Raw genomic sequence first — 12,889 nt, 5'->3', positions numbered from 1 at the left:
CAAAGACTTTTTTAGGACTACTGTTAATTCTGGTGTAGAAGCCGCACCCACTAAATTTAGACATGGCATATTTTGGCACAAACCAGTTCATGAGGACCAGGAGCCAATCATGAGCTATAAAAATCTCACAACAAGCTTGTCCACCCATTGGAAATTGCGGGAGGTCATTAGTCAATCTAACAGTCATCTTACAAATCATCAACTAAACAGTCAAAAAATACATAGTAGGAAATATACAATACAAGTACTAAGACAAGTTTAATGTTTTCCCATAACTCATTGCGTCCAAGGAAATTATTTATTCGGGCATGGTGCGTGCCTGGGAGCTGCAATGGTGCCAGCCTCCCTCTTTCCTTCTCTGGCTCGTCTAGTGGACAGACGCAGCGTTGCAGCTCCATCTATCCATTTTATATGCATCTTCTCGTCCAGTGAATGCTTTACTGGGACACAATGCATTATGGGAAAACGTTAAAATGTTTTTTGTAATTTTTATTCCATATTGGTACTTTTGAGTGTTAAGTTGCAGTGTGATGAGTTCAGTGTTCTTTGTAGGATGACACGGTGAGTCAGACTTATACTAATAATGAGTAATGACCTTCTGCGATTTCCAATGGGCTGACAAGCTTGTTGTGAGTTCACTGATAGCTTGTGATTGGCTCCTGCCGCAAGCTGCACAGTATTTAAATGATTGGTAGTGCTTCTGAAGTGAAGGAGATTAGAATTTAGCCATAAATTAGCAGCATCGTTGTAAAAGCCGGAGCGTTGAAAGTTTAAGAAAAGGGTAGCGGCTTACACACTGGAAATTACAGTAGTTGTCGTCTTTGTTTTGTTTTTGATATTGAACACTTGTGTCTGTTGGCTTCTTATGATCCTTAGGTGTTTTTGTTTTGTTTGTTTTGGATAAATAATTTGTTTTGAGATTGACTCGCATGCCTTTGCCTACAAACCGTTGCATGAACCAGCACCAGTACAATCTCAAGGCATCTTGTCATACTGCTTCTTTGCATTGTGCTCAGGCATTTGAAGACATTTACATTGAACAGAGGAGGACTATCAAAACGGTGCTGGAGTATGCAGACAAAGTCTTCACCTATATCTTCATCCTGGAGATGCTGTTGAAGTGGGTGGCCTACGGCTTTGTCAAGTACTTCACCAATGCTTGGTGCTGGCTTGACTTCCTCATTGTGGATGTATGTACACAACTGAGCATATTTACGCATGCATTTCTGTGTTTGCTAGTTATGCAGAGCAATGATTTAACCTATAAGAAGCGATGGTCAATGGCCAATGTTGTTATTATAATCATTCATTCATTCATTTTCTACCGCTTATCCTCACAAGGGTCGCGGAGGGTGCTGGAGCCTATCCCCACTCTCTTTGGCCGAGAGGCAGGGTACACCCTGGACTGGTGGCCGGCCAATCACAGGGCACATATAGACAAACAACCATTCATACCTATGGACAATTTGGCGTCGCCAATTAAGTTATTATAATCATAATTTTTTTATTTTTTTTTTTTATTTTGCTATTGTGCCTGTTGTCACTTAAATAAACCAGCCTGTTCCGGCGATCAAGTCTGGTGCTGACCTCACCCAACAATTTGTGACACCAAGTGACCAATGTGGAGTACTACATTCACAAGTTGAATTGTGGTCTTAATGACTTCTTTGTAATGATAATGGTTTTATTTCATTTGAACCTGCATCTGATTACAATTGAATGCATCACATAATCAGTTCCCAGTTCCACATGTCCAAAAGGAGTAGGAAGAAGCAAAGCTTATTAAATCCTATCCCTCCATCTGGTACTTTTACAATCAGTAACTGTTACATTTGTTCACTTCCTGCGTTCCTAATATAATTTAAGTTTTTATAAACTTTGTGTTTTAGTACATTCAGCCATTTTTAAGCTTGAAAATGCTTAATTTGGGCAAAAAATGCATACAATTAGCTTAAATATGCATATTTTTGGAATAAAACAACAAAACAGCGATCATCAAGGAGCAATGTTTGAACTGCAGTGTAGCGAGGTCTGACTGTAGTGACATATCTAGCAACTTGTTTGGGTCTTATTGGAGACTCTAAAATCTAAAAAGCATGTATTGCTCTTCTCAACGAGCGGCAAGTGTTTAGCACACATAATGTAACATATATGGAACATGACGTAGTTGGCCGTCAATTTGTAGTATTTTACTAAATAACATCACAAATGTACTTCAAATGGTACATGATCGGTTTGGCTGACTTCCTCCGTCAATGAGTTAACATGCACGTATCTCGTTCACTGTGTTGTCCCAGGTGTCCCTTGTCAGCCTTGTGGCCAATGCTCTGGGCTATTCTGAGCTCAGTGCCATCAAATCTCTCAGGACACTGCGAGCCCTCCGGCCACTGAGAGCCCTGTCTCGATTTGAGGGCATGAGGGTAAGTATATGTTGCTTTCATCCACACTCGGTAAAGGAATGTCAATGCAGAGACATGATAAACAATGAAAATGGTAAATACATTGTCCTTAGCTAATCATTTGACAGCCAGATACGTGACAACATACTACATTTAATGTAAAAATGTAATATTTAGATGCATGATGACGATCTTGTCTTTCCAGTTGAGCTATGTACTTGCTCTATCTGCATGTTTCTTTTCGCATTGTGTCGTAATGTATTTTTGACGCTGCCCGCTTGGTGACTTGTAAATGTGACCTGTAATCTTTTTTCTTTGTTGTGTGTCTTTTTTTTCATTTGCAGTCAGACAAAATGTTGTGACTTCATCCCGCCTCTTAAGGTTTATTTCTGTTTTGCTTTTTTTCCCTATGACATTGTAAACTTTACTCAAGCCAACCTTTGCCTTCTTAGCTGTCTAGTTACAGTGGAACCCGTTTATGTCGACAAACGTTGAAGCAGTGGCTCTCCACTGGTTTTGCTGCAGGACCCACCGTACGGTTGTTTCGATATTTCATAAAAGTCATAAAAGCCCAAAAAAGAAAGTTATGCTTAAAATATATGTTTTCACAAAAAGCTGTTTTTGTTGGGAACTGATATTTTCCTGAAATGTACTTATGTTCTGCTGAAAGAACTGAAAATGGTAGAAAATATATTTTTTTCTGAACAAAGATGAGTCTAATCTTTCTTTTGGTTGGTTCCATATTTATATAGCCATAAATTATTGCTATAAATTATAAATTATAAATGATTAATTATTAATAATGGCATGAGAATGAGATATTGGTTCATATCGGCTAGCTCAGTATGTCCGCTATCTGGATTTCATTTCAGATTTGCATGAATATGCAATTTTAAATTATACCTCTAATTAGAGCTATGAAAAATAACGCCTTAACTTTGGTAACTAATTTATTTAATTCCTGCCTTACTTGTTGGTTGTAGGGACATGAAATTAGCCGTGGCACTGCAAAGTGCTATATACTTGTCCCTATCAAATAAATACATTACATGAAAAAATAGTAGGATACCATGTCACTCTATGACTATTGGTAGGTAGGCGGTAGACAAAATACACCCATTTATGAAGTCACCAAACTGCCGTAGGTTGAAATCCTTTATTTTTGCCTGATGAGGGCCTTATGAGGAGAGGCTTAAACGGGTTCTACTGTGGTAAAAGCACCCTATAAATGTATATGTTGTCCTGTTTAAGTGTAGTCCAGTGATTAGATGCATTTAAAGGCCCCTTGAACTACAACTCCATTTAAACAACAAGAAGGTGCTGAGTTTGTGCTGTCCTTTGAACCTATCCAGGTTGTGGTGAACGCACTACTGGGGGCCATCCCCTCCATCATGAATGTCCTGCTGGTCTGCCTCATCTTCTGGCTCATCTTCAGCATCATGGGGGTCAACCTGTTTGCAGGGAAGTACTACTATTGCGTCAACACCACCACTGATGAGGTCTTCCCAATCGAAGTGGTCAACAACAAGTCTGACTGCCTAAATTTGGTCAACGACAGCGCCCGTTGGAAGAATGTCAAAATTAACTTTGACAACGTGGGTGCTGGCTATCTGGCGCTGTTGCAAGTGGTGAGCGTCACAGAAAGTCACAGCATGCGTTTTTAATGAGGGCTCCGCACTGCTAAATAGGGGTGTGGCCGTACATGTATTTATCATCTGTTTTTTTGGTACAGAAAGTTAGCTTTGTTACAGATTTCTCACACGGTACATACAGTGGAAACTTCCTGATTTCTTATTTTTTGCATTTTTGTCACGTTTGAATGTTTCAGATCATCAAACAAATTGATATATTAGTCAATGACAACATAACTGAACACAAGAGGTCGTTTTTAAATGAAACTTTTTATTATTATCAGTGAGAACTGACACAAATAAACAAAAACATGTTTGTGTCAGTGTGAGAGGTCTCACTCGCTCACATTTTGTAGTTGTTCAACGTTTGTGGGCAACTTTAAGAGCTAATATGCTAGTAATAAAGACAAAATAGTAATACAAAAATATGCTTGCTGACTGTATTGTTTTGAATGATGTTCAAATAGTTCCGAAATTGACATCCTTTGATGTAATTATCGTTGTAGTTGCACATGGAACCGTCTACCACGGTTTCCCCTAGTTATTATAGATAGAAACTAAATGTGATTAATTTTGAGTTAACTATGCATTTTGTCCATAGTTAATAGTTCCATAGTTAGTGATTATCGCGATCAGATATTTTAATGTGTTTTACATATATAGTATATACTGTACACTGTAATATTGTAGATAACACTAATATTAGCCTGTTTGACTGCTCTCTGTTGCCAGGCAACATTTAAGGGCTGGATGGACATTATGTATGCAGCTGTGGACTCTCGTGATGTAAGTTTCTTTTTAATTGGAAAATCACACACAATAATTGTACCCCAACACAGACCTGCACTACGTTGTGTATTTTTAATTCAACATTTAACATTCAAGCAATGTGTGTTGGAACAGAACCTGACAAACTTATGTACCCCATGTACTAATATTTGATTAAATACCTAGTACTGTATTCTACTGTGTCACTATGGTTCAGAGGGAACACATTTACTGTGACACTGCTCGAGCTGGGTTTTTATTTACGTCTTACATGTCTTATTTACTCTTCTTCTGTTTACTATATTGGATCATTTGGGTGTACGGCCATTTAATGTACGCTGTTCAGAAAAAAATGATGCAGAAAGAGATTTTTCATACATATTTTAATATTCCATTGTGTAGGCGGTCATTAAATTGTGACCAACCAGTGTTTTGACTGCCTTTGGCTGAACAATTCATGGTAAATATATTTAAATCTAAAGCACTGCGACATAAACAGTTGGAGGATATGTTATCAGAGCCAATTTATTTATACAGTAAACCTCGGATATATCGGACTCGGATATATCGGAAATTCGCTCACAACGGACAGATAAAAAAGAACAGATTTTTCTGTAATGCATTTCCAATAAAAATTCATTGCATATATCGGATTTTTTATAACGGATTTCGCCCATTTCGGACAAAATCTCCAGTCCCGTTCCAATGCATTTCCATTAAATTTCCCTCGCATATATCGGATGGCCGCATCGTGGCGCTCCGATTCGCCGAATCGTGACAGGCCGCTATACGACGTCATTTGCAGCGTTGGCAGCGTTGCCTGCGCGTCCAGGTACATTGGAAACATAGTCAAGGAAGTGCCTTTTTATAACGGATAAAATCCGATTTACGCATATACTGGATATAAATCCGATACATGCGTAAAACGGACATTTTCCGGTATACGCATATAACGGATTTTGCTTATATCGGACAAAACCAGTGGGAACAATTGAATCCTATATATCCGAGGTTTACTGTACATACATTTTGCAAACCTCAATAACTATTTCTTTTTCCCTGCTGTCATCCCTCCAGCTGGAGCATCAGCCCAAATATGAAGTCAACTTGTACATGTACTTGTACTTTGTCATCTTTATCATCTTTGGTTCCTTTTTTACCCTCAACCTGTTCATCGGCGTGATCATTGACAACTTCAACCAGCAGAAGAAAAAGATAAGTAGCCTTCTTCAGGGAACCTTCCCCAACCTGCCTGTTATCACAAAGTAGGGTTGATGAAAGCGTATTCAAAGTTGGAGTTCATGAGACAGATCCTAAACCCTAAGCTGTTCAAGGACCCCTGAAATAAGATTGTATGATACTGGAAACCGAAGAGAACACAATTGACCCAATAATTTAATCAAGATATCAGTCAATCATCCTCACTCAATATTTTAATGATGTCAAGGGAGTTGGGAGCACAGTCAGCAAGAAAATTAAACACTTTGGATTGAGAAAATGTCAGTGGTTATAACAAGTGTTTTTGTGTTTTCTATACTTTGGAGGGCAGGATATCTTCATGACGGAGGAGCAGAAGAAATACTACAATGCTATGAAGAAGCTTGGCTCAAAGAAACCACAAAAACCAATTCCTCGGCCGACGGTAAGGCAGAACTGCATCAAGATGTTCTTTGTACCATTTCTGTTACTCTAATGGTCCTGTCAGTTATAACCCAAAGTTCCTTCGTTTTGTTCTACTCGGCCCTCAGAATGCTTTCCAAGGCTGCGTATTCGACTTCATAACAAAACAGGCCTTTGATATCGTCATCATGATCCTCATCTGCCTTAACATGGTGACCATGATGGTGGAGACGGATGACCAGACCCGAGATATGGACAACATCCTGTACTGGATCAACCTGGTCTTCATTGTGCTCTTCACGGGGGAGTGTGTTCTGAAGATGATCTCCCTGCGTCACTACTACTTCACCATAGGCTGGAATATATTTGATTTTGTGGTGGTGATCCTGTCAATTGTCGGTAAGGACGTAATGATTCTTGTCTTTGTTTTTTTGTGCACTGTTGAGTTCAGTTGTGTTCAAATTGCATCTGTGTGACTTTTGCAGGTATGTTTTTGTCAGAAGTCATCGAGAAATACTTTGTGTCCCCAACCCTATTTCGAGTGATCCGTCTGGCCCGAATTGGACGTATTCTCCGCCTTATTAAGGGTGCCAAGGGCATTCGGACGCTTCTCTTTGCTTTGATGATGTCGCTTCCTGCCCTGTTCAACATTGGACTCCTCCTCTTCTTGGTCATGTTCATCTACGCCATCTTTGGCATGTCTAACTTTGCCTACGTGAAGCGGGAGTCTGGAATCGACGACATGTTCAATTTTGAGACCTTTGGAAACAGTATGATCTGTTTGTTCCAGATCACTACCTCAGCTGGGTGGGATGGTCTGCTGGCACCCATCCTCAACAAGCGGGAGCCCGACTGCAATAGCCAGATGGAGCACCCGGGGAACACCTACAAAGGCAACTGCGGCAACCCATCGGTGGGCATCTTCTTCTTTGTCAGCTACATCATCATCTGCTTTCTCATCGTGGTCAACATGTACATCGCCGTCATACTGGAGAATTTCAGCGTGGCCACAGAAGAGAGCGCGGAGCCTCTGAGCGAGGACGACTTTGAGATGTTTTACGAAGTGTGGGAGCGCTTCGACCCGGGCGCCACGCAGTTCATGGAGTACAGCAAGCTCTCGGACTTTGCCGATGCGCTGGATCCACCCCTGCGTATGCCCAAGCCCAACATGATTCAGCTCATTTCCATGGACTTGCCGATGGTCAGCGGCGAGCGGATCCACTGCCTCGACATCCTCTTTGCCTTCACCAAACGAGTACTCGGTGAAGGTGGTGAGATGGACGTGTTGCGCGGGCAGATGGAGGAGCGTTTCATGGCCTCCAACCCCTCAAAGGTGTCATATGAGCCCATCACCACCACTCTCCGCCGCAAGCAGGAGGACATGTCCGCCATTATTATCCAGAGAGCCTTCCGCCGCTACATGATTTGCATGACCATGAAGAAGGCTTCGGCCCTCTACAAGGAGCAGTTAAAAGTGGGCTTACGAGACCCCGATAAGGACGTTATGGTCATCAGCAAATACAATGAAAACTCTACGTCGGACAAAACAGACATGACCCCCTCGACTGCCTCCCCGCCCTCGTACAACAGTGTAACCAAATCCGACAAGGACAAGTACGAGAAAGAGAACAAAGTCAAAGACTTCAAAGATAAATAGATTTTTTTTTTCAAAATGTTTACAGCTTCTCATGGAGGTAGGTAGTCATGGTCTTGGTGTGCTCGTGGTTCCGAGTTGGTCCAATTCCTCCAGTCGAGGAGAGGAAGTCCAGGTATGTGTGATTTCAGAGGACATCTCTGAAGGGACCAAATCATTCAGAAGAAAAAAAAACGCTTGTGATTTTCCATTCGGTTGCTTGGTTGTTTTTACTGACCAACACGCTTCAGTAAGTTGTCTATAGCCAGTGCTGCCGCTGCTACAGTGGAACCTGTTTAACCCCTTGAAATCACATCGACATAAGCGGTTGTCGACATAACCAAAACGGAAACTGGCCATTGTGTGCATACTCTTACTATAACGCAGTATGTATACATTAACGTACTGTTTTATATAGAAATGACCCCTTTTGGTCTCAAATTTTGCTCTTTTTTTTTTAATTAACCTATCATCCATAATCTTATGTGAAACATGAACACATGTCTTAACTTTTCTGAGCGTTCTGAGGAGTAAAAAACAGTAACACGAGGTACCTAACAATGCAAGTAACAAACAAAAAAGCTCTCAAAAAATGCCAACATTTACATAACCAAGCTACAGCGACATTGTTATTGTAGGAACTACCAACAGAAGAACTACTTTTCGGGCGTAGTGACACAGCGCCTCGCTCACGATGCCTGTTGTGAAAAGTTGATGCTATGTTATAAATCATGTTTTGCACGTGTATTGTACAAGTTTTTTGACAATGACCTGAAAAGTTGGTCAACTTTGACATTCCACATGCTAACAATTAAACTCCCGGAAAAACTGAAGCAGTGGGACTGAGACTGAGGACTAAATTCACCAAGTAGCACAAGTCTTGCACTGAAAGATACAGCCATCCTATTAGTCGGCATCCCAGTGAGAGAGGACATTGTCAGTGACAAAACATTTAGCACTCGTGCTACATAACGCTACGAGAGTGGCAGTCACAGGCTCTGCGTCAAATCAATGCATCCAGCAAGGTAGTTCCGGTAACAGCAAAATACTCTTAAGTATTACACGGTATCACAAATGTGCCTGTTACTACATAGTCACAGCATGTACTGTATATAAAAGGCTAAAATGTTGTTGGCGGTTTTAAGATGTTTTAATGGTGAGTTTTAAAGGTGAAATAGGTGAATCCCATTACCTGCATTGTTAGCTACCTCGAGCAATTTTTTTAGAATGCACAGAAGACATGTTCATATCTCATATAAGGATTTTGGATAATGGGCAATATTTTTAAAAAAATTATTGAAGCTGGGCTTTTTAGTTATAAGAACAAAGTGGGCCAGAACTTGGTTGGTCGACATAGACTGGTTTAAACCTCTTCCACTGAACTATCAATCCAGTGTCTTGAATTTCAGAATGGGTATAATGCACAGCTTGGTTTGCATTTTCTGTTTGAGGGAAATGGTGGCACTTATTAGCAAGAATGTAGAGCCTTTTCATTTACTCTTTGTCTCATTCAGAATGTTGGCAACTTTCTGATGAAGTCAGTGCTGGAAATTGTAGGCCTCAGAGTACACTTCTTCCGGTGTACAGGATCAAATTACTACTGAAGTGGTAGTAGACATAGTAGTTCCTGAGGTGTCGTTTGACCCTCCAGAGGATGAGTTTGACCTTGAGCCATATTTGCTCGGATTCAAAATTGCAGCCGTGGTACACCACAAGCCAACTGATGCGGCGTAGCGGCCAACTTCCATGTTGCTCTGAATGTTTTCTTCCCTCAGACGTGTCTTGACAGTCAGGACGCTAGATGTCAAAGTTGACAGTCCGTTGCCTTGACTTTGACAAATACCCCCATCATTCTCAAGTACAATTGCCTTTTGCGTTCATTTGTACAATGCGTTGAAAAATGCATGTATTGAATGTGCATTACAGAGCCACAGTACAGTAAGGACTGTACTGTACAGAAGTACTAAAACATGTACATTTTTGAAACACAGACAACTGCTGCACTGAGGTGCTGGGATCCATCCTTGGCTCCGACCTCTCTATGTGGGGTTCTTCTAATGCTCATACTGTATGGCTTTACTCCTGGTACACCGGTGTCCTCATACTCCCACAACCCAAAAAAGAAGCAATTTAGGCTAATTGGAGACTCTAAATTGTCCATAGGTGTGAATGTGAATGTCAATGTTTGTATATACGTGTTTGTATATACTGTATGTGTCCTGTGATTGGTTGGTGACCAGTCCAGGTTGTACCCCGCCTCTCACCCAAAGCCAGCTGGGATAGACTCCAGCCCATGTATGACCCTGAACAATATAGAAAACCAACAGCATCATTTGTTTACCACATTTCCGAAAAAAGTGGGGCGTTTATATAAACGAGAAAAAGTAGTCGTAAAAGTAGTACTATTGCTCTGTCTCAATTTGCACACTTCTTACTTACACTTACTTTTGACTGAGTACGTTTTTTCATCGTTGCACTCAGAATTTCAAAAAAAGCTACCGATCCAAATGTTGGAGGTTAGGTTTTTGTGAAGTGGTTGCATTCAGGTACAATTCGTTCAAAAATTGTGATCATCTTTTCTGGTACCTGCACAATAACAGTAATAGATTTGAGACAGTCCAAATTGGCGCCCTCAAGAAGTGAGCACACGGTGTGCACCATATACTTAAGGAAGTGTGGCGACGGAGGTATTGCATTTGAGACAGCCAGAGTCCAATACAACAACAAAAACCACTAGCAAGCAGCAATAATGGAGGAACATAAATCCGCAGTATGATCCATCTAAAAGCATGGCGAGAAAAGAAAGGGAAGAAAAAATGCAACACAGCAGCCAGGTAGACACCGAAAAAAATGAAGAGAGGTAGAAAAATATTAGTGGGATCATTATTTGAGGAAATATTTTACTTCAAATGGGCAAAACTTTTACAGGTTATTTATGGTAAAATGGTACTTCAAATGTGCAAATAATTATAGGGCTCATTGTTAATCATAGGTGGTCATTATTTGAGGAAATATGGTTCTTCAGATTGGCGAAGTATAGGGGGTCATTATTTGAGGAAGTACAGCACTTCGAATAGGCAATTCAACCTTTTTAGGAAATACGGCACACTACACAAGCAAACAAATGTGCTAAAATATGGTACTTATAAATATGGTAACCCAGCTAATAATCATGGGGTTATTATGAAAGGTTGCAGGCCGCCATTTGACAACAAACAAATGATCAAAGGGGTGGTTGTTTTATGAAATTGTACATTTATTATATTTACATTATACTGGTAAATAATTAAAGGGGGCATTATTTGAGGAAATATGTTTATGGAGTCATTATATGAGGAAATGATATTTCATATGGGAAAATATTTTAAGCGGCGTTATTTGAAGAAATACAGCAATGCAAATCTTTTAAGGGTCATTATTGGTGGAAATATGGCACTTCAAAACGGGAGCTGTGGGGGGGTTGTTATTTGAGGAAATGCGCCACTTGAAACCGGCAACTATTATGGGGGTCATTATTTGAGGAAATACAGCACTTTAAATGGGTAAATAATTACAGGGTTAATTATTCGAGGAAATATGGACTTTTATAAGGGGCATTATTTGAGGAAAATACATGATTCCAAGTGCAACAATAGGGGTCATTATTTGAGTAAAAACAGCACTTCAAATGGTCATATAATTAGAAGACGAAAAACTCAAATACAGCAATAGGTCAGACTTTGAAGGCAATTATTTTTACAATAAAAAAAATACACACTGAACCCACTCCAACAAGTACAACTACTTTCATCTCATGGCTCCAACTAGTAAACACATAAACTTGACCTTGTGAGTTGATTCTTGGCTCTGCAAGGAAGTTAATTTTGATGCAAAACACACCCCCCCCACACACACAGACACTGAAATACACAACATTTGCTGAAGAAGTGCTTTGTTGTAGTGCTTTGTAAATAATCATACAACTATTTTGGTCACACTTTCATTTCATGTAAGGGCACAGTTTCATTGGGGCGGTCATGTGTTTGTGTGTGTGTGTGTGTGTGTGTGTGTATGTGAGAAAGAGTTGGATGTATACATTTTTACTGTAGTAGAGTGATCCACCAGTCTTCAGGTTTTGTTTTTGTTTTCTGCATATAATAAAAGTCAATAATGACCTGTAGATACAAACTATTTCAAGCCTCATCGCCGTCACTAATTGCTTGTGTGATGTTTTTGGTGAACCGCATGCAGGACGTGACTCCGCACACACATGCTCTTATTGTTTCAACAACCAAATGAATAAAATTACATATTTTTCCTAAGTCTTCTTGTTTTTCCCCGCCAAAATAATAATTGTGCTGCATTTTGTTGCATCGAAGATGTGACAACAACAAAAGGAAATACAAATAAAATGGAAATAATTTACAAATGAAATAATTTGTGCATTCAAGACATATTCACTTATATATAAATAATAATAAGTTATATATAAATAAAAAATAAATAACCCTCTTTTCGTCCAAGTTTTCGTCAGCAACCGGATTAGATATTTTTGAACTACCATAACACTTGAACAACGTGCGCAATCAAAATTTGTTATCGAAACTGCTGTGCTTTTTTGCATGTTTGTCTAATTATTTAATCTATTTAAATGTTTCAGATCATCAAACAAATGGAAATATTAGTCAATAACAACACAACTGAACACAAAACACAGTTTTTAAATGGTATATTTTATTATTAAGACAAAAAAATCCAAACCTACACGGCCCTGTGTGAAAAAATGATTGCCACCCCAGCAACAACTGCAATCAAGCATTTGTGACGTTTTCTGGCCGTTTCGAGCCCTAATGTTCTTT

The 12,889-nt window shown here is 39.8% G+C and overlaps 1 protein-coding gene across 1 annotated transcript in view; it reads left to right on the top strand.

The window, feature by feature from the left end:
* LOC131104885 (sodium channel protein type 2 subunit alpha-like) overlaps window positions 1–12,498 on the top strand; it is a 49,644-nt gene extending 37,146 nt beyond the window's left edge. The window contains exons 20-27 of the mRNA XM_058052541.1: window positions 1,017–1,190; window positions 2,298–2,420; window positions 3,752–4,027; window positions 4,763–4,816; window positions 5,876–6,013; window positions 6,336–6,440; window positions 6,547–6,817; window positions 6,904–12,498. Of these exons, the coding sequence (XP_057908524.1) occupies window positions 1,017–1,190; window positions 2,298–2,420; window positions 3,752–4,027; window positions 4,763–4,816; window positions 5,876–6,013; window positions 6,336–6,440; window positions 6,547–6,817; window positions 6,904–8,075 (2,313 nt within the window). The 3' untranslated portion in view covers window positions 8,076–12,498. The remainder of the gene's footprint in view (window positions 1–1,016; window positions 1,191–2,297; window positions 2,421–3,751; window positions 4,028–4,762; window positions 4,817–5,875; window positions 6,014–6,335; window positions 6,441–6,546; window positions 6,818–6,903) is intronic.
* Window positions 12,499–12,889: the final 391 nt, after the last annotated feature.

The sequence above is a fragment of the Doryrhamphus excisus genome, chromosome 16 (genome assembly GCF_030265055.1).
Source record: "Doryrhamphus excisus isolate RoL2022-K1 chromosome 16, RoL_Dexc_1.0, whole genome shotgun sequence".
NCBI lineage: Eukaryota > Metazoa > Chordata > Actinopteri > Syngnathiformes > Syngnathidae > Doryrhamphus > Doryrhamphus excisus.
This window is presented reverse-complemented; position numbering and strand designations above follow the sequence as displayed.